Source organism: Sebastes fasciatus, chromosome 24, assembly GCF_043250625.1.
Source record: "Sebastes fasciatus isolate fSebFas1 chromosome 24, fSebFas1.pri, whole genome shotgun sequence".
NCBI classification, from domain to species: domain Eukaryota; kingdom Metazoa; phylum Chordata; class Actinopteri; order Perciformes; family Sebastidae; genus Sebastes; species Sebastes fasciatus.
Genome location: NC_133818.1, coordinates 12199655 through 12227434, shown reverse-complemented (window position 1 = coordinate 12227434; position 27780 = coordinate 12199655). Strand labels below are relative to the sequence as shown.

Below are 27780 nucleotides of genomic sequence, written 5' to 3'. Positions count from 1 at the left end.
ATAAATATAAATATAATATAATATATATATAAATATATTATATATATATAAATATAATATATATATATAATATAATATGTATAAATATAATATAATATATATATAAATATAATATATATATAAATATAATATATAATATATATATAATATGATATAAGTATCTTTTTATAGCGGTGGGGAGCGGCATATTTACAAAGATATATGACACAAATATAAATACATATATATATGAGTGTCATATATCTTTGTACAGTAAATATCTTTGTATTTGTATATTTGAAAATAAAGAATTTCAAAGAAGGAAGAGTTATGGGCATTTTAATGTTTATTCATTTTTATCAATAAGAATTATAATATTATTAATAGTAAAAATATAGATAATAATAATAATAGTTTGGAAAAGTATAAAATAAAAAATAATATTTTAAAAAGTAATATTACGATAATCTCCTGTCACTTTGCAAAAGTTGCCCCCGGGCTAATATGAATATATCTTTGTACAGTGAATATCTTTGTCCAGTGAATATATATAAATATAATATAATATATATATATATATATAAATATAATATATATTATAATATATATCTTTGTCATCTATTTTTGTACAGTGAATATCTTTGTGTCATCTATCTTTGTACATATATACATATATACATATATATACATACATATATACACATATATATATATATATATATATATATGTACAAAGATAGATGATACAAAGATATTCACTTTACAAAGATATATGACATATCTTTTCTTAAATTAAAGATATTTAAAAAACATTCACACCTTGGAGGAGGGGACTCCATGTGGGACTCCCTAAAAATTGATATTTCACCTGGATGGGCATAGTTGATGCTGCTATATCATCCGCTGTTAAAATAAAAACAAAAACATATGAAAGGTGATATTCAAGCCTATGATACAACAAAATGAGCCTGGATACTTCACAACAACATTAAATATGCGATATCAAAGAATACAAATGGGTTAAAAACACATCAAAATTTAAAACTTTTATTTGTGAACCAATGAAATGGACTGCAATCCATCTGTGTGCCTTCTATCTTAAAGAATACTAACATGAACGTAAGGAAGAAAAAAAAAACGGCAAAACGTGACAGCTGGTGCCAGAGCAGATATCATCACAGACGCTGGCTTCACTGGAGGGGACATGTCACATTCTGCTGTGAAGATGGGTGTCAACAAGAGTTTTCCCCTCCAGTGAAGCTGTCCAGTATAGCGATGCGTGCTGCTGCTTTAGGGTCTTGGAACACAATACAAAAATATAAGCTGGAAGCACAGGATCATTTTCCCACCTGCTATGGCAAACACAACACTAACAACGGACACTGAAGTTAACACAAAAGGCAGGCTTCAGTGTCTTGTCTCATACAAGTGCTTTAACTTTAAAAGTTGGACTATTAAAAAAATATCAACCCACACCAGCTGTCAAGTAGAAGCGTAACAAATAATAATACCATTTCATCATAATGTTAATTAAAAAAAAAAAAAGCTTAATGTTCACACATTTCAAAAGAACGCACCATGGAACATATTTTTCCGCCCCACAAAAGTCAGTTTGTTGTTTCAGCACAATGTTGTCAGATGAGAATTTATAATACGATTTTTTAGGGGAAGAAATTGGCTTCTCCGTTTGATTCAGGAGAGATTCTCACAAATAGGTCCCTTCACATCAAGAACTACTAATAACGCACCTCTTTAGGTATTCACAAGGCTCTCAGACAGTCCCATGAATCCATTGCAGGTCTGCAAACTGTCTCCTTTACATGTAATTGAAACAGAGGAGTTCTGCGCAGACATTGAAGGCATTTAACTATTATACAAGAGAGGCTTCTTTATAAACAAGGCTCTGTAGACCAAGGCTGTCACCGCCAACAACTTAGAACCAAACGCTTCACAGGAGAACGACAAATTGACCTTTAGTACATCTCAATTTCACCTTCCTCATTGTTTGGTTGGAGACCATTGTGTAAAATTAGCTTAAGAAATAACACTTTTCACTCTCACCTAGGAGGTATGTTTTACATAGACCCTTAATGTTCTCTTGAGATCCGTAACCCAACGTACAGCCACAAAGCCACGTAGCCTGCCCAGGAGCACCACTCAAGGATGTAACAGCAACCAAGGAAAGGAAGGGAAGGGGGGGGAGGAAACACCCCGAGTGTTTGACTGCCAGTCACCACCGCTAACATTACTGAGGTAGAGATTGTCCTGGGTTCGAGGACAGATGTTTTCATAAGCTCCCCAGCCAGAGAGGTGCCAGGTCTCAGCTTCCACACATTCGTATATACTTTCACACTCACTCACTCAAACAAGTTGGACAGACAGACAAACAGCTCTCTGCTCCTCTGTCTGTCCGTTTAACATCCTCTGTGAGCTGGTAGGCAGAGAAAACCATCTATGGTGACTGGGAATGAAACACTAGGACGCAACTGGGAAAACACACACACTACCAGTTAGCTTATCTTCATAACACTTGAGGGGCGATAGCTCGGTGGCACAAGCTCGTTACATGCTGTCCTATCGCCTCTGCATGTAAAAACACTTTCCCTTTGTTACCTTTGCTACATTCGCTCATCGAAAACCTGCCGTGCGACAAGTCGGGTGGCTCTTTTCCCTACGAGGGTCACCGCTTTTCTTGATATCCAGCCTGTAATTAAACTATTGAAATACTGCAGTGTTGTTTCTTTTTACATAATGTAACATTCAAATAACAGTTTGATTGAATAGAGTGAAATGACCTCAGCTCTCTCACGACTCACAGATGCTGAGATCATTAGCATGACCAGCTTGTGATATGTTTCGGATGCTGACTGAAAATAGTGATCTAATTTATCGTCCAGTCTTTATTCATAGCTAGACAACTAAAAAGAAATGCGTCATCAATATAAAAACCAGTCAAACTAAAGCAGAGGAAACCCTAAAACCAAGGAGATGACAGGTAATCTTTAACTGAGGACATGGATACTAAACCTTTGCATACAAAGTCGTCAAGCAAAACAAAAAAATAACAACAAAAGTAGCTTTCTATGGCCATGTTTGCTCAAAATAAAAAAAATCCAATTGCTTCCATTTTGGTTAAACAGTTTCTCTTTTCCCCTTTGTTTAAGGATCACAGATGATCTCTTCAGTACGCTGATATTTGCTTGTTCAGAGTGGCGTGGAGGCAGCTCCGTATGAAGGAGAGAGCGGGGATGTGGGGCAGGACTTTGGCAAAGTTTGACAAGATGATTTCTCAAGATTGCCTGGGGGGGATGTTGAAGGGGACTTGGTGGGGCTATAAGGACGGCAGCATCTGTTGTCCATGAAAATCGAGCAGCCGCTGATGGGGAAAGTTCGGGAGCAGGTCGAGGGGGACCGAGGCGCCGCTCTCACATGGACTCAAACTCGTCGATGCGCTGCTTGGTGTTGCCCGATCGGATCTGGCGCAGCGTTTTGTATTTGTCTCGGCCCGCTTTCACGTTCTCCGCGTGCAACACGTCGTTCTGCGTCTTCTTGGTTTCGTCCCTGGCCTCGGCCAACTCTGAGCTTAATGTCTGGGAGACAAAAGAGAAGGAAGGATGAGAGGGCGAAGAGGAGGAGGGAGGAAAAAGACGTAGAAAAGTAGAAATAGGAAAAAACAACAGAGGGCAATGAAGAGGCATAGAGGTTGAAAACAGGTGCAGAAGAGCAAAAATGGGAAAAATCGTTTTAAAAGTAATCATCAAATTGACGCAAAGCCACTAATCTACAGCCTCTGGTTATGTGTGTCAACACGTGTTTAATATAAATAAATAAATCCTTCCAATGTGGTGCTACAGTTCAACTTACTTTAAACCCTGAAGCAGGTGTCGGTAGTTACATCGGTTTGGCAAAGGCCTGTTTTATTTGTAATTTAAGGTTAATAAAACCATTTGGTTGCCGTTTAAATTCTTCTTGCCATAGCTTCAGTACACGTCCTGGCTTATGCATAAGCCCAGCTTAGATCTACAGGCTCTGTATATTCAACGTTAGGAAAGAGATTTGATGTACTTTGATCTGATTGATCTGTAGATCTTTAAAGCCAGGCTACAGTCTAAGCCAGCACGTCTGCTCCTGTTAAAAGCAGGAGTTTAAAGAATGGACAGAGAAGTAGGCCTTATCTTACCCTTATCTTACCCTTATTTGCCATTTCTTGGCTGGTGTTCCTTCTTTGCAACAAAACTGCTGCTAGAAAATAATATAATCTTGTTGTTATTTGTGTTTGTGAGACGCAAATCTCTCTGGGTTCAATAAAACTGATGAATTGAATGTTTGTTTGGAATAAAGAGATAAACATTGTTTAATTAGAAAGAGGTGGATTTAGTCAAAGGGTTAAGTTTTACACTCATTTCAACCCCAGGTTGCTCTTTACATCATTTATTATTAGATGGTATTTTTATTTATGGGATTTAAATGAACTTTAAATGAACTTAGTATTGAGTGTGAAATATCATTTGACCGTGGGAAAAGTAGTTCCCAGGGTCATATCATTTTGTGATGTGTCAAAAGCCTTTCAACGAGCTAAATTTGGCCCACAGGCCGCCCTCCCCCCCAAAAGATTTTATACCCCTTCCTCTCACCTGCAGCTGTTGCTTGACCCTCTCGTTCTTCTGAGCTTCAGTGACGCGCGCCTCCTCGCTGCGGAGGTCCATCTCGCTGACGCCCTCATTGGAGAGCTCGGCGCTGGCTTCCGCGTGGTTCTCGTCCTGCTCCTCGTGCTCGCTCTCGGCGTGGCTGACCAGAGGCGCCGGCACCACGGTCATCGCGGTCTTCAGCTCCTCCTTGGTCTTCACCAGGTCCTCCTGGGCGGACATAGCCTGCAGGGGAGGGCATGGAGGGGGGAGAGTGTAAGACAGAGACACATGCCTGGGGACATCTGAAAAATCCAATGTTAGAGCTATGTAGGATTGGAAGAGAGGAGTCCGGTACCTTGTGCTGCCATTCTGTGGCCTCGTCGTCTTTCTTCCTCTTGGCTTCTTCCAGGAGAGCGATCTTGGCTGTGAATTCAGCCAGTTCACCAGCCTGGGATAAAGTAAAGACCCTACTGTTACACACACTGTACATTTACATTTAAGAACGCGCTAATCCCATTACTATAAAATTGGAGAGCGGTTTGTTTGTGTCACCACTGGTTGTCTCATTTCCACATTAAATATCCACATAAAGCAGCCTGTAGTTGCTCACACCATCCGTGAAAACAAACACACACCAGTTGTTCCTGGGTCTTCTGCTGGTCTGCAGCCTGTTTGACCAGCTCCGCCTTGGACTCCTCAGCCGTTTGCCTGTCTCTCTCCAGCCTCTCGGCCTCCTCCCGAGCTCTCCTCCTCTCCTGCTCCAGCTCCAGGGCCCGGCGAGTCTGTTCCTCCAGCTCTGTGGAAGGGCAGACACACAAACGTGTTATACATCACTTTCATTTCATCTTTCTACACATTTCAAATTCAAATCATCAGTATGATCTCTCCTGGAAGTTACTGGTCAAATCAGCTACTGTTGATTCAGGTACATAAATCTGAACTGAGGGTTTATTTACAAATACATAAAGGTAAGATTTGGCATTAGACATGGTTTCTGAATAAATACAAACAGTAAAAACAACCAGAGGAATGAAAAAAAATTCAGTTCATTCGGGTCATACAAGCATTATGAATAGACATGATTGGCCTCGACTCACGGCCCTGGAGAGAGGCTCTACTTACAGACACAAGGAAGGGAGAGGAGGGAAGGAAGGAGTAAACTGATGGATGAATAAAAAAAGAAAAACGGTTACCTTTCTGAGCTCTCAACGTCTGCTCTTCAATCTTTCTCAGCCTCTCCATGAGCTCGTCTTTCTCGCGCTCTATCCTCTCCTTTTCTTTCTCCGCGTACTCTCGCTTCTTCTTCTCATTCTCCAGCTGAGCTCTGAGAAGTTTTGTAAATACATGTTTCAGATTACACAAAGTTTTGCTATAAAATAGTACCAAATGTAGAGAAACAAAATCACTCTTATGCTGACCTGAATAAAACACTCAGGCACTCCTTCCGCCTCAGATAATGTATGTAAAAGAGGCAAGACTGCCCTCTAGCAGAGAAGCTCTACCTCCTACTTCTCATTATCAGAAGCTACTTTTTCATTTCCATTTGACTTACATACTCAAGTGGAAGTGTTTGGACATATCTTTATGTAGTGTATTGTCAAAAGGCAGTGAGGGCTAGAGGGCTTTTCTATGACAAAAATGACAACATGGGTAGAAAGTATTCCTGTGCAGTACCTCTCCATCTGTTTGTGGTGCTTCTCCTCTCGGGCCTGAGCCTTCATCTGCTGCACCTCGATGGTGTCGGGCTTTCTCCTCCTCATGTACAACTCGTGGTTACCCATACACAACGCCAAGATGCGCTTGTTGATGCGCAGCCGCGGGGCATAAAACACAAAGTCCTACGTGTTTTAAGAAAGAGAGAGGAGAGAAAACATATCCTTACATGTTCTCTGTATACATGTTGACGTTGTTATGCTTTTGATGAATCGGACACTCACGGGTGCTTTCTTGTCAATAGGTTTGATGACAAACTTCTTGTCGTTGAAAGAGATGTTTCGAATCTCACTCCAGGGGAAGCCGATCTTCGGTGTCAATCTGAAAAAATAAATGTCCAAACGTAAAAAAATGTACACTTTAAACATTTAAACTTCCCACTCTTATGACAACATACAGTACAGGGTGTTACACAGTTGGCTGTTCATTCAGCCAGCAGATGGTGCCAAGTATGAACAGACCACATTACAGGAAATCATCCTCAATTTTAGATTTTTCAATGAAGTGTTTAAGAATAATACCAGGAAAGAGAAGTAGGTTGATGCAACTTCCTGCCAAGAATTAAAAAAGGATTGTGGGTGTTGTCTTTGATCATAAAGGAACAAATAGAAAGAAAGGAAACGAAAGGGATAATGTGATAATGAGGATGTTGAGAAACTATCCCTTATTTCCCTTCCTTTGTCACCTGGACAAGAGGACAAGAGGATGGCAGTTGTGATGACCTCAGCTAACGGGACAGGATGGGGAAAGCAGTGAGAGGAAATGCTACAGGAGTTGTGATTAAATCTATCCTTTCTCTGACCAGAGAGGAAAGGAAAGACTCTCCCACACGGTCTTCCTTTCTCCACTTCTCCCTCAGTTTTCACTTCTAAAAATATCTTCCTCTAAACTTGTTGGACGTTGTGCATGTCATGTTGGCATCGAGCGTCCCACAAAGTGAGAAAAATAGTAGCGTGGTAAATAAACAAAAACTGCGTAATATGTATTGGCAAATGGATCCGGTATCAGATTTAGCGCCACCGCTCCAACTAACTACAGGTTTTTAAAAAAAAAATCAGCTACTGTAGTTTGGCTCGTGATCACATTTACAGCACTGAATCTAAGTGTTTCCAGAGATTCTGGCAAACACCAAAATATGTCTCTCAAATTTACAATGTCAAAGCTAAACAGGCAGTTGTTTACAAGTTGGATGAATAATGCTGAGCTGTTCTGAGTGCTTACAGTACATGCTCTGCAGTCATAACAGAAAGAGACTGCACAGAATCTCTGTTCTTTGGGCATTGGATGATTTAAATCCTTGAAAAATCTATAAAACATATTAAAAGCTATGCTCAGATGGAAGATAATCCAAAACAACTTTGTGCAGAATCTGAAAATCTTATGTCAAAAATGATATTTTTCAAGTTATTTGCTAATAAATAAGACACAAGGCTCTGGCTCTGATCTTGTGGGGAAGTTGGGTGATACATAAGGTATATAACAGACGGCGTTATGACGACATGTGTTGACTCACATCGGTTGTGGCACGCTGTGTCATAAGCCTCCACCTACTCACTCATTTCTGCTGCTGTTTAGTAATCACCTGCAAACCACAGCTCTGATCCTCTTGGAAGCCTGCGGTGGTACGTGACGGGATTCATACCAAAACATACAAATAAATAATCTGTTAGTGTGCGTCCCCTTACTTGTCTTCGTGTTCGTAGATGTTGAGGCCGAGGGCGTCCACGCCCAGCCATAGCTGTGTGCCCTTCTTGTTTTTGATCTCAAAGTAGTTGACTCCGTACATCTCCAAGTCCTGGGCGATTTTAAGGTATTCCATCATCGAGTCCTCTCTAGAGAGGAGGAAAAGCAGGAGGAGTTAGAATTAGGGCTGTCAATCAATTAAATATTTAATTATGATTAATTGCATTATTGTCCATAGTTAATCACGAAATTAATCACAATTTTTATCCTTTCAAAATGTACCTTAAATTGAGATTTGTCTCGTATTTAGTACTCTTAGTCGGCAAATATGCTGCTTTATGCAAATGTTTGTATATATTTATTATTGGAAATCAATTAACAACACAAAACAATGACAAATATTATCCAGGAACCCTCACAGGTACTGCATTTAGCATAAAAAAAGATGCTCAAATCATAACATGGCAAACTCAAACCCAACAGACAACAACAGCTGAAGAAGGGACGTTAAACGCACTTCAACCGCCTCACAAGAAATAGTAGGCCTGTCCGGTGCTCAAGGAGTAGGGCAATCTTGTAACAGGAGAGACTTCAGAGCAGGTCCAAAGCACGCAGTTGGCGTCGAAACGTTAGTCTTTAAATAAAGTTGACTGCCTTAAGTCCGTGTGCTCCAGTGTGCTTTGGACCTGCTCTCTCAAGTCTCTCCTGTTACAAGACAGCAACAGCTGTGAGTGTGTCAGTGTGCTGACTTGACTATGACTTGCAAACTGCATGTGATTATCATAAAGTGGGCATGTCTGTAAAGGGGAGACTCGTGGGTGCCCATAGCACCCATTTACATTCACATATCTTGAGGTCAGAGGTCAAGAGACCCCTTTGAAAATGCCCATATAAGGAGAGTTTGACACATACCTGAGCATTGTTCTGTGTTCTTCGTGCCAGGTCTGTATCCTGTCCTCCCACTGCTCCTTGGTCAGCTTGTGCTGCTCCAGGACCCTGCGTGCACAAACACAATGACTTCACCTGACGGGGGATATTCAATGGCACAGAATTGTTTCCTTGAGAGGAAATCATTGAAAATTCCAACAGGGAAACGAGACGCATTCCAGGTTTCAACAGACCCGTGTGTGAAAACTCGGACTCACAGCAGAGCCATATAAGTTGGGCCATATTTTGTGTGTGTGTGTGTACCTCTGAGGCAGCAGTCTGTCATGGGTAAGGTACCCAGGCTTGTGGGCATCTTTGTTGTAGTCTCCATACTTGGCCTGGACAGAGTATGACGCCAGTAGCACAGCTGTCTCTGGGGGACAGTAGTTCTCGTCGTTCAGGATGGCCTCCTTCACCTGGTGGAAAAGGAGGGAGTGACAGAACTCATTTAATGTGTTTTCCCAAAATTTCAATATCAAATTCAGTTAAAATGTTGCACTACATTTGGATGGAAACTTGACTAGTGAGTGGCTTGTTACCTGCAAGAAGAAGAGTCTCTGGGTGATCTCCTGGATGAGTTCCTCTGAGACATCCTCAGGGAAGAACTTGGCTCTGAACTTAAACTGCAGGGGGTTCTCTTTCTTCACATCCTGCTGGGTCACCTACAGGACAGAGACCACATTTCCTTTTATCAGAGCACATCAAGGGACTGTAATGAACAAGCATATTCATCACATAACACTTCTGTAATCTGGTCGCTGTCAGATCTTTTGATATCTGGGGGACATGTGCTACTGGGCTGCATGTGGACAACTGTTGCTCACACACAAAATAGTTTCCGTTGGAGCCCCGCTTGTTAGAAGAAATCCTGTCACAGATCAAGCTGACAGCCCTGCATTTGTCTACAGTGGCCGGAGGGGCCTCAACAAACACACACATCTGTGCTCATAAACACACACAGGCTACACACACACTTGTAGAGCGTGAGGGGTACTTTCTGTCAGGCACTCGGAAACACACAGACACACTGTAATAGCAGGGCTGTAGAGGCTGGAGGGTGTGTTGGCCTGAGCCAGAGAGGAAGCCTGTTAAAAGGCTCCAGACGAAAGCAGAGCTTCCAGGCAAATAACAGACAAATAACAGACACTGACTGGATGAAAGACAAACAGAGAACGATGTGAAGGAAAGCGAAAGAGAAAGGCCCTGACAAAGAACTAAAAAGGCAGGGAGACAGTAAAAGAGCAAGTGTGTAAATGAAAAAAACTGTTTTGGTGGTTATGACGAAGGATAAAATTAAAGCAGTTGAAGACTGACCTTCTTATTCAGTTTGAGCCAAGTGCTGTAGCCTTTACTGTCCACGTACTGTAGGCCAAAGAACCAGACCTCCCGCAGACCCACCGTCTTCACCACCTGACGATAAAAACAAAATGAAATCTGAATTCTTACAGGTTCTACAAGCATCAGACATGACATGCCACAAAGGACTCCGGCCTGAATTGAACCAGGAACATGCCTATACATAATTTTAGCTTTTTGGAAAAGCAGTAACCAGTAAAGTCAATATTTGTGGGTATGTCTCTCATGCTCACCTGGTCAAAGAGCTGTTTTCCTGTGGTATTAGGTTGGATGGCAAACTCCAGCTCTGCATCCATGGTGGTCACACGGACGTTGATCTAGAAAACAAACACAACCAAGCAGTTTATTTTGTTTGCCATATTCCACAGGCAAAGATTTTACATGGAGAGATCAGATACAGCGCTACCTCAGCCTTGAGCTCATTACGAACGCTACTTCTTTCTAATCTCGATTAAACATCCACTAATCTCCATCACCAATCAGGCAACGTTACTGGTAGTAAACGGTTTGTCTTTTTTACTTTGTATGGAGGTGCAGTTAAGTTTGTGAAACATAATGCCTTGTGATGATAAGATGCATGGCACATAACCGTAAAGTCTGTTGTTCAACTCACGCTGGGAATGAGTGCTGTCTGTGCTTAACTCTAGACATTAATTACCCTTTTTTCTGTCATGGAATAAAAATAAAACAAAGTATATCCTGTAGGATGTGACACACGCCATGCACGTATCAACACAACTGACGACGCAGAAGTGCGTCTAACTCTCTCAGTCGAGCAACGATCTTCTAAGAAATGCAGAATCAGAATAGAAGCATGTTTGCTCAGTATGCGTGCAATATGTCAATTTCCCTCGATCCTAACCAAGGTTTTGTAAAGGGACTGTGCAAACTTGGGCCTCTCTCCCTCTTTCCATTCTACACTGCCAGGGTGGGCAAGCATCACCTTTCGAGGCAGCCAACTACTCAAGGACCTCTGTTGGGGTGGAGCTTTGGATAAAACTCAGTCATTAGCTGCCAGTAAATGGCACTGGCAGTAGGCCAGCAGCAGCTGATGGCACAGAGCAGAGCGGGGCTGACCTCCGAGGCATCTCGCATCACCCACACACACCTACGCACACACCGAGCGGTGTGTTGCCTCAGTAGTGGTTAACAACGCAAGAAGAGAGAGACCGAGGGAAGTGCGGAGGAAGGCGAGAGGCAAAATGAGAGGCAGAGTGCAAAAGCAAAAAGTTTAGCAAGAGTGCAGAAAGAAAAAAAAGAAGGTGGGGGGAGATAGAGCGCGACAGGAAGCAAGAGAGATGATCTGGGGTGTACTCCCTTTGAGATTAAGTTACAGCGAGGTTACTGTAGATGAGCCAACCGTACAGAAAAGGAGGGAAAGGAAAAGGGACACAGAAAGAAGAAACCGAGCAAAAAAAACCTTTCCTTTTCCTCTCGGCAATTATACACAACCTCAGGAAAGCTTACTTTGCATTTCTCTCCCTCTCAGTTTTTCTTCTCCGGCGTTCATTCGTCTCCGTTTCTCTCTATATCCCTGCAATGAATAATCCATGAAACTTGTGTCTATACAGCACATAGCTGGACTCCCCCGCGCCACAGTGTATCTGTCTCCCTCTCATTAAAAACCCATGAAAAGTTGCAGCACTTTCTCCACACTATAGACCTCTCGCATGCTCCTGCATGGCCTAAACTTTTACTATAATGTGCATTATTTCAAGGGACTAAACTGTATCCCACGTGTTCATGACCTAACCTGCTTAAGGCCAAGCTTTATTTTGGTTGGAAAATGTGGGCAGCTTCTCGGGGAAAGTCTTAAGTGACTAAATGATTGTATTCTGCCTTCAGTCAATTTTCAATTGATGTAGTTGCTGTGGTTTGTGCTCTTTGAGGCCAAATTCTCTGGCATGCTTGTTGCCAGTGTCTTTCATTTTTAGTCCACATCAAGACCAAGACTTAATCCATGTCTGGGAAATCAACCCAAGTTGCAATATATGCCAGTTATCTGCAGGGGAGGAAAAAGAAATGGATTCACATAAAGGATAGCTCGTCTGGCAATTAAGGCTAAATCAGAGTAGGACAGGAGTGGAGGAGGTTTTTAGGGCGACTGTCTACAAAACTGAGGCCGCTCTGCAAAAAACAAGATATTCCAATTAACGCTTCATTGAAGGAAAGATTTAAGGAAATTCAGTTACAAAAGCAACGATTTGCAATTATGTTTTAACATATATTTCACTGTAAATAACCCAATTTGATGCAACACATGGCTGTGCATGAATATACCAGACTATTTGGCAGTTGTGTATGCTTTAATCAGTGTGAAACTAGCTCTTCATATCTTTTTCACCGAATTATGATGTGTTGTCTGCACAAAACAGGGAAATGCGCCATTATTTTATAGTTCTCAAATGAAAAGAGCGTGTAATAAGCTTCATAATGAAATCAAGTCCCACTCTGAGATTGGAGAATTTTTTTAGTCTTAGTTTAGTTGTTGTTTTTTGTTGCATGATTCTGAGCTGCTTCATGAATGCGAGTCTAGATCACTCTGGGCACTCTACACCAATGACATTGACATCCAATAACATTAGCTGCATATTACAAAACAGCCCTGTCAACATCATTTCAATGAGGATGCTAAGGATATGGTTACATGATAGAACATGAGCTACTGCTGAATAGGAAAACCAGCTCTCGACTCTGCTTAGTTTTGCTTGGACACTTAACAATTATTATGGATTAATATAAATCCAATTATAAACCATCAACCACAACAAACACATGTGAAAAAAATATTCAACAAGAAGCCAGCAATGTTTGCAAAAGTTCCATCAGAAGCCAGTGAAGGCACCAAGGTCACCGCTCCTCATTTCATACTACTGCAGGCTGCAGCAAGCCTTTGCACAACGCATAATACAACATTCAACCAAGAGGAACGATTACTCATAAAAGCAGCCAGCAGAGGTGAAAAGCGTAGACACTTCCGCCCCTCTCTTTTCACGCCGTGTATGTCCTGCACACACAATGTATAATTGAGCTTTGGCAATGAATACATTCCACAAAAAAGGTCTTGATTTACCGTTTACTACCTGACTGTGGGTCTCTGGCAGGCTGTAAACAAACTGTGGCCCTTTGCCTGATGAGTCATTGAAAGTTCCAGCTGCTACGGGACAAGCAACATACATAACATGTTATGTACAAGATGGAAGACCAGCTACCTGAGTGTCTGAGATACAGTTGTTTCATGGTGCGATAACAGCATTTAACTTGTACTCTTCATGCCAGTTTCTGATCAAGGAGAATCTCCATCATTTAAGAACTGGATGGGAAGATGGCATCACAACTAATCCATAGAGTTTCGTTCTCAGTGACCTAACTTTACTTTAGAAAACACAGACTTGCATTTAATCCAGGTGCTGAGGCCTTTTTGTGAAAAAGATTTGCAACAAAGTCCATCACACTAAATGAAGCCTACGGCAAACTACTAGGGCAACATCGCGATCAACTCTTGCAAGTGCACAAAACAAACGCACATCAGCACAATAACCTGTTCATGGTTGACTGACAGGTGAATTAAGACTGTGTTGGTGTCCAGACTAGCTGCCTCATTGGCTTTCTGAGATAGGAGTAGTTATGGAGAATGCTGTGCTGAGCTGGGGGTTTCCAAGTGACCGGCCTTGAATGTACCGTCCCCTGCATTTGTGTGGGGCCCGCCTGCCATCAGCAATCAGCTGTGAAAGAGCCAACCTTTGTGCTGCATGTGTGTGTGTGTGTGTCTCTGCCAAAACAGAGCCAACCGGCACAGAGAGGTGGAATCCTGTATGGACCAGACGGTCAGTTAATCCCATCTCTCCTGCAGAGAGGGGGAGGAGAAGAGGGACAACAACATGCCGAGACTCTGACACAGCTAATCACACACTACGACAACTGAGAAGTCTCGAAGAAGCGACGTTTGTAAGTCTGTCATATACGACCGATCTGTCTGGTGATGCTAGACACACTGACTGGGCAACATGACAAAATTGCTCTCTTTAAAAAGAGAGTAAGCAAACAACCAAACAAAGACACATTTAAGAAGTTATTGCAAGGAAAAGCATGTATTTCTTTAATGCTACCATGCCATATGAGGGAGTCTGTGAATCATGATGTGAACCGATGCCTCACAACTTCCTAAAAGCAAGAGGTAACCCCTAAAAGTAGTGTAACGAACCCAGAGCGTCTGAGGCTAAATCCACACTAATACGTCTTTGCTTTAAAATGCATAACTGTTGCTATGTTTAAGCATAGCGTCCACACTACTCCGGCGTCTTTGAGAGCCCCTAAAACGGAGACGTTTGGACACGCCGCTGAGTCCGCTTTAGTCTGGACGGGCAGAAACGGAGACCTTTGAAAGCGATGACACAGACACCCATGTTTGCTTTTTGATTGGGTCTTATCAGTCATGATGTGTCCTCTTCCTGATTCGTCACGCCCCTGTCACGTGAGCCCTTTCAGGAAGAAAACAAACGACATCTGTTGTGTTTTTCTGCCACGTTGTGTGTTACTTTCAGTAACCGCTCCACCTCGTCGTCGGTCCATGTCAAAGAAATCTCTGGTCTTACTTTTCACCATTGCTGTACTTCCTTCGTAGTATTTTCTGCAACTGAACGACCAACCACGCTGCTTCCCGTTTACACCGGCACGCGCATGCCCAGTGTACGTGAATGGTCATGCGATATGCGTTTTCAGGTGTTGTAGTATGGACGGAGATTAATTCCGAAACGGCACTAAAACGCTCGTCTGGATGGAGATCAGTTTTAGTTTTAAAACAAAAAACATATTAGTGTGGATGTAGCCTAAAGTAGCCTGTTCTTCAGCATTTCCAATAACGTTTTCAGTCTCTTTGCCAACATTTGAATACTGAATACACATTTTCAGCTCATTTAGTTCCGTTAACAGATGCTTTATGGCTGTACTTTACTCAGTGAAGAACTACCCCATAGCATATTGTACCTGCATTTCCTAAATAGTGTAGCAGCAGGAAAAACATCTGTCTCACTAACTCCCTCTCATTTTTTTCCGTCCCGTTCTCCTCTCACTCGCCGCTTACTTAAAGGAACAGTGTGTAGCATTTCGGGGGATCTATTAGCAGAAATGGAATATAATATTCATAAATATGTTTTCATTTGTGTATAACCACCTGAAACTAAGAAGCTAAGAATGAGCCCTTCATACCTACATAAGGAGAAGGTCATCTTCACAGAGTCCGCTGTGTTGAACCGCCATGTTTCTACAGTAGCTCGGAATGGACAAAGTTTAAGGCTGGGACTATTTGACACTGTCGTACATAACACTGTAATTTACTCTACCTCCTTCATGTGCAGTATCACTAAACAGGCCTGGAGCTGCAGTGAGTAGTTCAAGATTGCAATTAAAGCGCTGACTTGACAAGCAAGTGAGGCCATCAAAAATGAAAAGCCAATGGGTATCTCAGTGAGTCACAACACCAGCGACTGTATCATTCACATTTTGTTTAGTCTTTCTTCGTACGCTTTAAGGATGTTTCTAAATCCCCCTCTCCATTTCAATTGTGAAGACGAGTTCCCACTCAGACGCTCCTCTTGTTAAATGTGCAGCTGTTAAGTTACTGTAAGCTGTTTAGAGGAGCTTTGCCTCAAGAGACACACACACACACACTACAATCAGTAGAATTGCTAATCTGTCCTGCTGGGCTCTGAGCAGCTGTCTGTCCCTCTGATAACCCTCCTGCAGTGTAAGGCAGGCTTTCGGAGGGGAGGAGGAAAGGAAGGAGGAGTGAGGAATCATTGCTACCTACAATCACAAACATGCAGCCTTTGGGGGAAGGGAAGGTGAATGCTGAGTGTGAAGCATCCCTTTCACAAGAGGACGAGAAAAATCAAATTATCCATGTCCAGACAAGTGTTGGAGACGGGATCTGAAAAGCTGCCAGTGATTTTAATTTCTACAGAGTATCTCCTGAGCACTACAACACATTCCCATCTCTTTTTCTTCTCTCTCCATTTCCTACTATTCCCAAATTTTGTGTTCACCCATCTGACATTCTTGCCCTGACAGTCCCTCAGTCGTGTGGTGATAATCCTCTCTCTTCACCTTGCTTTTGTACTTCCACAGAGACAGGATGTTGACATAGGCCGGGCCCCCGATGTACACAGTGGGCCCCTTCACCAGCAAACGACATAACAGCCACAAGCTAGGAAGCCAGCGAGGGCCCTCTTCCTGTGGGGTGCTATCACCTCATAATAACCCTGAATTACTGTGTGGAGGTGTGGAGTAACACGCGCAAAACCACATTGCACTCATTACGCATACTACAAATAAGAGCCATGAGGATCGTAAACAATGTAGGATATTGCAAACACACACTAACGCGTGGTTTTTACAAAAGTTGGCCTGCCATAAGGTGCCATTTGGTGCACCAGATGTTTAGAGCGACTTTACTGTCTTTTTCGGAGGCTGTAGCAGGCTGTTTTAGAGCTAAAGTGAAGATACTGTTATCATATGAAACTGAATCCTTTGGTAGCAACCATGTCATACTAGCTTGTCGGGAAGGAGGTTCAATAACGCTCCAAAGTTGGGCTAAATCAAGCAAAAATACAACTATAAATCATTTTAAGAAAATGCATTAAAATGTTTTTGAGAGGTACAGGGATGAGGAAGGGGCCTTGTCTCTCAGGACTGTGACGCTTGTTGTTGTTGTTTGTTTTTTGTATCAAGATGATTATTTATGTGGATGTGTGATAAACATTAAATTCATTATTTAAGTTATAGAAAGAGGTAGGACCATACAAGTTCTGCCTACTCATTTTCAGACATAAAATATGTATTTTGAATTTTGTATATGTTTACAGTTCATTTTATTGGTTATTCTTGTTTTGTTTTGAAATAAATCTATCTAATAAGAAACTTCTATTAAGTCGTGACTGCTATTGCAAAATCACGACTGAAAAACAAATTCAGTACCCTCGCTGCTAGCTCGAAAAACTCTTATGCAACTCAACCGTACGATTGTTTTTATTCTTTGGTTACAGATGAAATCTGACACGGAGGCATAAGAGGTCTATTCTAAAAGTTTTGATGTCTGTCTCCGATCCCAGAGAAGGTCACGTCTGATCGACCCTGCCTTTGCTTCCTCTGTTTACTGTGCCTCCCTGCGACAAGCTGTACTCTCTCTGTCACAGACAATAACTAACTGACAGAGATGTCGCTTTGAGCTGAGCGGCCAGCCCTCCACTGAGCTGTTTTGGGATGGTGCCCTGGTGACTCAGGGGACAAGAGGGGGAAGTGGAGGATGACATCAGTGCCTGGCTCTGTTCCTCTTCTGTAGCTTCCCAAAACCTCCAACCCCCCACCCACAAACACACAGAAACACCAACCACCTCAGGAGATAGACTCACTTGTGGCAAAGCCTGATGTTCAGAGTTCATAAGAAAGTTTCTGATGCAAGTTTTAGCAACTTGACCTTGAAATCTTATCATGAAAGAAACTGTGAATCCAACGTAGCTTTGATTTAAAATGCATCAAATAGATAGATTTGTCGACTAAAAAGGCCAAATACTCAGTAATGCTATGTCATAGTTAGAGTAACAAGTGGTCTAGACCAGTGGTTTTCAACCTTTCTTGTATCAAGGACCCCTAAATTGATACACATGAAGTCACGGACCCCAAAATTGATAGTATTTTGCTTCAGGGACCTCCATTTGAAAAGATTTTGGGTGTTAGATATTGTATGTTTAAGACCATAATTCTATAGTTGACAACTACAGTTGAGGAGATAACTGTGGAGGAAGTGAAACCTATACCAGAATAGTAACTCTTATTCAAATGGGCTCACTTCTATGGGGAATTAAATAGTGAAAATAAACTATTCCCCATTTTTCTGGAGACACCCTGGAACTGTCTCAAGGACCCCTGAGGGTCCCCGGACCCCTGATTAAGAACCACTGGCATAAACAACTTCATACTTTGAAAATCTTTTACTGTTAAGTGAAAACTAATGGTGCAGCATCCCGAGACTCATGCAGCAGGACGACAGCGGGACAGCCATGAAGGGGCTGCATCAAATTGGTTTTGTTTTGGTGTTGTTCACATCCCAGGACTCTGGCATTCACGCCACCCTTTAAGCAACAATGGCAGCAGTGTTGGAGTTGCGGGGCCTGTGGGCCTGGCAGTTCATTTCACACTCTGGCTGTTGTTTACTTGGAAGAGGAGTATGAGGAGTGGGAGCAGCCATGGGCATGAAACTGCCACTTCCCAGAATGCAAAGACGTAGCTTTCAGCAGCAGTGCATTCCGACTATTATGACAACTGGAGGGAATCAGTTTATACAAGCAGACTAGGCAGGAACAAACAAGCAACTTTCATGTTTCTGATTCATATCATATATCCTGAGCTACATGGGCTACTGCTTAAGAAGTTCTAACACTGCAAGCCCTTTTTTTTTTTTTTTTTTTTTTTTTACATCAAACAATGTGAATCGATGAGCAAGGAAAGTGCCTAACTCAAGTGTTTTTTTCTTTACCCTCACCGCTGCATGTCTGCATACCTCTGTAGAACACAGTATGATAAAAGCTGCTGACATTTGTACGCCAACTCTCATGTGGCTCCTTTCAGCCTCTTACCGGTTTCGGCATCTTTGCTTCCTCTCCGCCTTACACCCGACAGCTGAGAGGATAAATCCGTCACAGGACGGCAACAACACCTGTATCACAGGACCTGAAAGCGAAAGAGACAATATGAGCAGCGGCCTACTACAACATTATTTACTTGTGTTTTTTTGTATTCTCTCTGTAACAATACATTACAATGATTAATCTTTAAATTGGGCAGACATTCTTCCTTCAAAGTTGACAGGTTTTTTATATCAGGATCTATCAGTCAAGTCTTGAATTCAGTGGTATAGACAATACAATGCATACGACAGAAAATTAATATAAAGTTTAAGGAGAGAATGAAAAAACAAAACTGAAATGAGTCCCATTCCTAAATCTGTTAACGACTACAAGGCACAGAAACCCCAAACAGCCAGAAGCACAGAAGAGTGGTTTTGCATTCAATCTCAGCATGCACTTTCACATTGCTGAACATAGTGCACATACGGAAACTATTACAAGTGTGTATGGGGGGGAAAACTCCTTGAAACATAATTAGTAGAAGAGAAAACCAAAAGACAGTCAAGACATTATGTGATGACTCATTGTAAAATGATCATCAGTTATACTTTATCAAAATAAAAGATCTCAAATTGTCGGATATTTGGAGAACGCATCCATCTACAAATCTATTTCACCCTGTATATCGTCATTGCACAATATACATGTCACAGTTCAGGTACACTCTAGTTGAAACACAAGCCTACAAGTTGGGTAATGACCTGGGTTGAACTGCCATATGATACTGAGATGATCCAGGGAAAACAAGAGTTTTTTGTTATGTGAGCATGTCACATCAATCAGATCTGGATGCTCCAGTATATGATCTGATGGTATTGTGCTGAGTCATAGATAGCGTATCACAATCCCAAAGCTTACAAAGTGGTCTACTGGAAAATAACACTACTCAGTACTACTCAGGTGTTATTCTCACTGTGCAATATAATTTTCCACTTGTGCAATTTTGTTGATAGTCTGTTTATTGTCAATACTGTATATACTGCTCCTTTTTTTTCCCTTCATTCTATTTAAATGGTTCATATTTTGTTACACTTTGTTTAGCTCAGAGTATAAGTGAGTACAATGCTCTCAGCAGACAATGATAATGGCCTTACAGAATAACAGTGTAGCAAATAATATGGTTATGTTGGAGAAAAATGTGTTAGGAAGCCCACTGACTATTTATATATATTATATACAACATAAGGCATTCATGACGTAGTAAAGTTCCATTCAGTTCTTGTCCTATACAATGATGTAATGGTGATGTAATGTAGCTACTTTAATTTTTTTAATTAATACCCCTCTTTTACAGCTAAAAATACTTTTCAAAAAGGACCCTACTCCATATTGGTAACTAAAATAAATAAATAATAATTACCATAACATAAGTGAGTATAATGCTCTCATTAGACAATGATAATGGTCTTACAGAATAACAGTGTAGCAAATAATATGGTTATGTTCTAGAACGATGTGTTAGGAAGCCCCACTGACTGACTGACACTATTTGAGGTGTAACGCTAGCGTTGGTACCCCAGATTAAGACGTGCCCACTTGTAGCTTGTGAGCAATGAGCTAGCTTTACCCGCCCGACAGTTGGCTTCCGTTACACAGTGATTTAACCAATATTTAACCAAATAGTGGACAAAAAAAGTCACACAAATGTATGAGACGACGAAAACAATTAAAATACGTACGTTTGTCGTGTCAAAAAAAGCCGTTTTTCACGAGTTTCACTCCAACTGAAGGTAAAAAAGGTGTCCGTTTGAGAGCCTGACTTTTTTAATGCCAGTGGGTGTAGTCGACATAACGGTACAGCCAAATGTTTGCCTCGCCTCATAAAACGAGAAGTTGTAGAGCCTTAAAATTTGAAAGTTTGGCCATCACTAATTCACCACAAACAAACAAATAAAAATATATATAATATAAAAATAGATTGTGACTGCGTAAGGCGTTTACAGGCAGTTTAAGAGGCACATCGTCTATCTATGGTGTGTATACATGTGAGGATATCCGCTATCGCATCAAACTCATCTTTTAGGGACTCACCAGGAGGGATGAAGTCTTTGAATTGATGGAAAGACTGGTATCTTCAAGGTTAACACAATATCCACGGTGGTAAACCCGCTCGTTGCTTATCTCTTGCTGCTTTTAGACGAAACAATTCCCGCAGAAACACCGCTGAAGTCTTAACAACCCATAAGGCGATTTGGGGTCCTAGTGGTCGAGCCAGCTGGAGTGTAACACTACAGCTTCCGGTCACGCCCTTTAAAAATAAAAGCCTCGAGGAGAAGAAATCAGCTGTAAAAAAATAATAATAATTTTAGGGTTTTATTTATAAGAAATCAATGTGGTTGATGGGAATGTCGTTTAAAGGAAGTATCAGGTGCAAATGTACCTCTAATTTACCAACCTCTAAAACAATATGATTTTACCCCCAATCTAAGGTAAATTAATGCATTATTTAATGGTTTTTAATATGCTATGGTAATTTAAGAGGTTTTCTGCATCATTTAATGTATTTCCCATGTTACATTAAAGCGACCCCTGAGTCTGCACCTTAAATTAAGGCCCTTTTTAAATTAGAAAACTAATTTTCTTCATGCAGCAGCCCAATTTTCTTGAATTTAGCCATTACTTGTCTTAATGTATGACTGAAAAGATCTTATTTAAATCCTTATTAATTGAAAAATTCCCTTTATTTGAACCCAAATGGTCTCCCAGTGGGAACTACATAATCTGTAGAACCAAAACTACATTTTTGATCCATCTCCATCTTGATTTTGTGCATATGTGTACTGCAAAAATCCAATATTATTCTTTATTATTATTTTCGATCAGTATAGAAGGATTGTACAATAATGATTTGTTGTGAATTTACGATACGTATTTGTACATAATATTAACCTGCTTTTGACTTTAAAGTAAAATGTACACTATATTAAATAAATTCCAGTATTTCCACACACATATGCACATTTACCCTGGAGTGTAATTCCCTGGACTCTTTGGTGTGTGACCTTTGTAACTGATTACCTTATAACAACTTTTTTAGCAATAATTTCCCTTTGTATCTTGAACCATTCTAATAAGCTCCAAGTGAAATTGCACATTTTTCTGTACACCTTTCTCTCCACATTATATTCATGTTTTTGTAGATTACTTTGAAGGAAAAAAATGCCTCATTTCCGGTCTTGTTTTTAGTTCCTGTCGCACACTTGATGCAGCTAATTGTGGAGATGCTCAATATGGCTGTCAGCAGCTGAGGAGTGGATGCAAGGCATGTATGGGGCATGCATCATGCCTGAGCTGTATGGGGAGTGATTAATATCAGACTGGGCATTTTTTATTAGAAATATGTTTAATCACATCTCATACCCTATAGTATCTTACAGAAACTCAATTTCACAAATCTATCAGAAAAAGACTATTGAAAGACATGTTACGAACTAAATATCTAAAATTCCCCATAACTCCCAAAGCAAAAGAAATCCATTTTAAAATATTAAACGAGGTGTATCCATCCAGTGATTTGTTACGACAACAATTTGGAATTGAACCCAATAGCTGTGTATTTTGTGAAGATACTGAAACTATTGATCATTTATTTTTTCATTGTATGTATTCTGGAGCTTTATGGCTTGATATATATACATGACTGGCTTTTCCCAAAAGTTTCTCATCTGGGAAACTTCTCTCAAAAGGACATTGTTTATGGACTTGTCATGGACAATAACAAAGATGTCTTTCTGGTGAATAACATTAATTTTATTTGCACAAATCCAAGTATATGAAAGTGAAACCTAGGTTCAATGTGTTTCATTCTGAGTTTCTTTCTTACATAAAAGACCTTAAAGTCATGAAAAACAAAAATGCATTGAAACTTCTTAGTATAATAGAAGCATATGGATTACAGATACAGCCCCATAGCCCTTAATTTAATTTATTATTATTTTCATGTATAATTTTACATATTTTATTTGTTCTTGTTCTGTATGCACCTTGTCCTTTTACTCTAATGCAATGATCTATGAGCCATGTTGTTTGTACATTTGAATTTGTTCAATAAAAAAAAAAAAACTTGATGCAGCTAATTGTGGAGATGTTCAATATGGCTCTCATCAGCTGAGGAGTGGATGCAAGATATGTATGAGGCATGCATTGTGCCATGATCTGTATGGGGAGTGCTTAATATCAGACTGGGCATTTTTTTTACTAGACTAAACCAGTGGCAGAGCTCCCCCTCTGGACCCCCTGGCAGACTGCAACTGTGCATTGACTTGCACTAGAAATGTGGCAGAGATGCACATGCAGAAAGTTTGTTGCAAGAAGAAGCAGTCATTTGTCAAAACATCTGGATTCTAAAGTGTGTCTGAAACCATTATTATTGCATTTGAATAGTTAGTAATACATAACACAAGGACCCGATGTTGCCTACAACCACAGAAATACACCTATATCCAATTTTACAATGTACTTTTAGGCTTGCATGTATCACCTGATCCACAATCATTTTAGTCATGCTTCTACAGCTCCTAGGCATAACATATAAAATAAGTGGATTCAGAAGTCATTTCTGAATTTTTCACACCCGGGGAACAGAGAGTAAATTTTACAAAGTATGGGGCCCCTTTTTGTTATTTTTTGAGAAACCCACTACAGTAATCTCTGAGTAGCCAGTAGTAGTATCTTCTTTTTCCTTTTTTAAATTTAATTTAATTTATTTATTAATTATTATCATTATTATTTGTATTATTATTATAATTCTTTTTCTTCTATTTTTATATATATATATATATATATATATATGTGTATGTATGTATATGTGTGTATGTGTATATATGTGTATGTGTATGTAGGTATATATATACATGTGTGTGTGTATATACGTATATATATATTCTATTGATTATATATGTATATGTTATTGACAATTAATAAAAAGACCTTTGAAGAAAAAAAAAAAAAAAAGAAGTAATTTTGTGCACTTATTTTGTTCTGCCACCAGATGTCATGGTGTCACTTCTATTAGTGTCCCCACATGACTTGTTAAAAGTTCCCACCATGTGTTGGTGCAGAAGAGGGATTTAATGCATGTGTTAACTTGTCTAGCTGTCACCTTAGTAGCAGTCATCCTCTACCTTTTATCTGAAACTCTAAAGGAGGTCAAGTTATTAATCCATACATACTCCTGCTATAGGACGAGGGAGAAAAGGAAGGAGGAGGAAGAGGAGTCCAGCTGATTGGATGGGAGGAGCTGTTTAGCTTACAGGTAAGGACACACCGTTAACTAGTAGTTTGGTACACATAACATTCACAATAAAATATTATAAACAACTTAGGGTGCAATGAAAGTAGACTTTGTCGTGTCAGTATAGTGTGTCTGAAGGCCTACTAATTAATTTACAGGGCCATTACTGCAGGTTTCTTTACTAAGACGTTAGCACGCCAGACTCCATTATTAAAAGGGCAAATTAAGTGTTAGCATATTGACAAAGGAAAATAATTCACCCCACGTTGGACATTTTTAATTAATACAGTCAGGCTGACAATTCGGCATATAAATGGTTCACAAATTTAAATGAAATATTGAACAAATTTGAGTACAAAACCTCCTCGAGATGCATTTTAGGTGTCTGAACAGGTAAAAAATATTCATGTTTTTGGAAAGAGGTTTGGAGGTGTGTTGACACCATTCATTAAATGAGCTTGGATAAGGTCATAAATTCATTTTTTTGAAACTTGAATTGACTTCCAATGAAACCCAGAACATCCAGGTTTGTCTGCTGGCACTGGTTCTATGCTACAGGGTGAACAAGGTTACTTGGATGAATTGGTGTCACTAACACAATTCTGTTTCAATTCAAGTGAGTTAATATGCATCATTCTCAATGTCCAGCCCCCTTGCATACAGTACACCCATTCATTAAAGTCATGCATGTGTCAGTTCAAATGAAAAAGTCTGGAAAACCATATATCTAATACAAATAATGTCATTTGGAACTGCATTCATGTGGTTTGTGCTTTTTAATCCTTTGCACGCAAATGTACAGTTTATTCTGGATCCCTTAAGTTGAAACTGAAAGTGTGCATTTTCCTTGGAAAACACCTAAGCGCTTGAAATGTGTTGACTCCTTTGTTTCCATGTGTCTCTGGAGGACATCCCCTAGGCCACCACGGCTGTGAACTTGGCCTGTTAGAAGTGTCACATTGTGTTGCATGTGGACCTAGTCTCAGTCTTTATTTAGCCTGGCATATCACCACGTCACAAGATCGCCGTCCATATGACTCTATTGTCAGAGAAATTAAAGGAGCCACTGTAGGGGGACTGCTAATTGAATGGGGGAGTTGAATAAATGTATTGTTCCAGCAGAAGTCATCAGATGTGTGCGTGAGAGTCTGTTTTTTAATTGACTGGGACATTAACACAAGGCCTTTAACTTAAGCAGATGTTGGCACCGATCACAGAAGCATTGATCCATACATTTGCATGGTAGAATCGTGCTATTTTGTGTATTGAATGCTAAAATTGCAGGAGATAATGCTCCATTAGAGTACGTCTCTCTACAACATTGTTCTTTTCTTTAAGAAAAGTTCAGTTATATAGCGTCATAGATCATCAGGTTGACCACACACACACGTCCGAACGCTAAGATCATTTGCTGCACAGCTCAAATTAGCGTCAGTAATGTTGTTAACACCCCTTAAGGACAGACGTGTGTGTTTGGTACGCAGAGGCATTGATGTTGTTATGTGTTACGCAATTGTAAAAGTACCCTCAGTGTCCTGTGAGTGTGTGTTCCTTCCTCCCCTCCCTCTCTGTACACTGCTGACCAAATTAAATGGTCAGTCTCTTTCGGTTCTCATTATTCCTTCTGTCTTCTCTCACCTGCTGCTCAAGTATGGTTCAGTATTTCTTTTTTTAAATTGACTCTCATAGTATAGTTGTTTTAGTAATATTTGGTATCTTTTAAGGAGCTGTGAAGTACATGTGAAGAAGGCAGTCTGCTGAGGTTTTTGGTGTCCAAAAAGGATGGGAGCGGAGCAGTCGGTACCGGACGACTTGGAGCAAGCGGTGGAGGTGCTGTCGACAATCAGCGGTAGGGATCCCTGCAGTGTCTGTCAGTTTAAGACGCATTACACACTGAAATTAGACAGTTGGTGTAGTCTAAGTGTTTTTCCAAATGGTACCATTTCATATAGTTCTATGTGGGCTGTCACATCTTTATGCTTGGGTTGCAGGCATGATATGTGTTTCTTCTGATTAGTTAAATGTGTCAAAATGAATGCAAGAGAAAAATAATATCATGTGGCAACAAGTCACATTTTGCATGTTGCAAATTTGGTTTTTGAAAATGGGATTTGAACACAGGTGTCTTTTAGGAGGCTCCACCAAAAACTAGGAGTCATTTAACCCACTGAGACAATATGTAAGAGTGACTATACAGTACACTATTATCATCTACGCATGCAGAGTAGACAGTTTGGCCTGCTCACATGATAGTCTTTTGCAGAAAAACTGTGATTGTATCAAGTTTGACATAAGGAAAATTAGAGAAAACTTAATGCATCATTCATTTAGATTGAAATTGCAGCCAATAGTGTGTGTTTGGATTCATGTGTGTACTATCACACATAGGGCTGCTAGTTCTTTTTGATCTAGTTAAAGCTGCCAAACCTTAAAAACATCCTATTGAACTACAGTGTCCATAATTCATGCAACTATAGTACTTTGCATTTGTGTTTCTGTGCGTCATGTTCTCCAGGCAGCAGTACACGGAGCAACAGGTTGCATGCGAGCCCCTTTAGGTGGAATCATGCCACGGGGTTGTTGTTTGTTTGAAAGACAGCTATAAATAAATAGGTTGTAATATTATTAGATAATATAACTGGTATAAATCTTGCCAAAGTCTCCATGAGAGCAGTTGGAGAGTGTGCGTTGCCAAGAATAATTGAGTTTGTAGCCGTTTCAGAGTCGGAGGGCATGCTGTAGGTTTGCTCTTTCGCTCTGTGACTCCTCTGCTCTGATTGGTTGATTAATCTAATGAATGCCACTTAATGGAAAGTGCATGACCCATCTTTGCTCGCCACCTTTTGAAGTATAAATTGGGGGATTCTTGTGCGATTGTGTGAATAAATACAGATAATGTGATGGAGACCTTTTACGGATGGCACCGGTGTGATTTTCCTGCACGTCAGTAACGCCCCAAAAAAAAGCCAAAACACACCGACGCCACAGAAGCTCCTTTGTGTTTTTGAGTAAAAGCAGAAATGAAAAGCAGCATAGAAACCGGTCGTGAAAAAAAACATACTGGAGGAAACAAGCAGCAGTTCTGTTTCTCTTTCCAGCATTATTGTGGCCTGTTTTCAGCCCACATATTTGATTTTAAAAAAAATGGATTCACATTCAGTGGTGTATAATATAATCATTCATAGTGATAAAAACATAGCTTTGTGTGACTTCTTGGGATCATGGGTTGATGAAAAATCAGTTTCCTCATAAGAACAGAGTGAGTTGGTAGCTTGTTGGGAAGAAAACACACATTATTGCAAAACTAATATCTCCCTTTTCTTGTCAGACACCTGATTGTACGCGTTTATGTGCTTTTCAGTGGGAAGTAAAACCAAAAAAAAGAAGGTGATTGTATCTATTTTAGTCCAAATCACACTCGCATATTTGCCAAGTCGGTATAATTAGCTGTAGGGGCGTTTATGTCATCCCTCCTCCCTTCTCTTCCTGTGATAAACACAGAGCAGACATGACGTGAGGTAAACAATCACACATTCAAAAGAGCAAACACAGCGAGGAGGAGGAAAAGGAGGAGGAG

At 40.4% G+C, this 27780-nt stretch overlaps 1 protein-coding gene across 3 annotated transcripts; it reads right to left on the bottom strand.

Moving 5' to 3' along the window:
- Positions 1 to 1012: 1012 nt before the first annotated feature.
- Positions 1013 to 21171, bottom strand: LOC141762658 (radixin-like). Of its 3 annotated transcripts, none has more exons than XM_074626619.1 (16): positions 21002 to 21171; positions 18920 to 19013; positions 10520 to 10603; positions 10245 to 10340; positions 9470 to 9592; positions 9195 to 9346; positions 8916 to 8999; positions 8006 to 8152; positions 6545 to 6641; positions 6282 to 6445; positions 5801 to 5931; positions 5243 to 5403; positions 4963 to 5055; positions 4614 to 4850; positions 4171 to 4218; positions 3270 to 3569 (listed from the first exon to the last, which is right to left on the bottom strand). In XM_074626619.1, the coding sequence occupies exons 2-16, from the start codon at positions 18929 to 18931 to the stop codon at positions 3405 to 3407; spliced, it is 1794 nt and encodes a 597-aa protein (XP_074482720.1). In that variant the 5' UTR covers positions 18932 to 19013; positions 21002 to 21171; the 3' UTR covers positions 3270 to 3404. The 3 variants fall into 3 exon arrangements, with proteins under 3 accessions (XP_074482722.1, XP_074482720.1, XP_074482721.1); XM_074626620.1 differs by lacking the exon at positions 21002 to 21171 and adding an exon at positions 20650 to 20779; XM_074626621.1 differs by lacking the exon at positions 4171 to 4218 and having other exon boundaries at positions 1013 to 3569.
- Between the last annotated feature and the right edge of the window lie 6609 nt (positions 21172 to 27780).

What these genes read in the sequence shown, in the direction of transcription:
- LOC141762658 (XM_074626619.1), bottom strand. An exon ending in ATCTACGAACACGAAGACAA is followed by an intron (nt 6,642 to 8,005) that starts GTAAGGGGACGC and finishes TTATTTTTTCAG; the next exon opens with ATTGACACCGAAGATCGGCT. An exon ending in CACCACAAACAGATGGAGAG is followed by an intron (nt 5,932 to 6,281) that starts GTACTGCACAGG and finishes AAAACTTCTCAG; the next exon opens with AGCTCAGCTGGAGAATGAGA.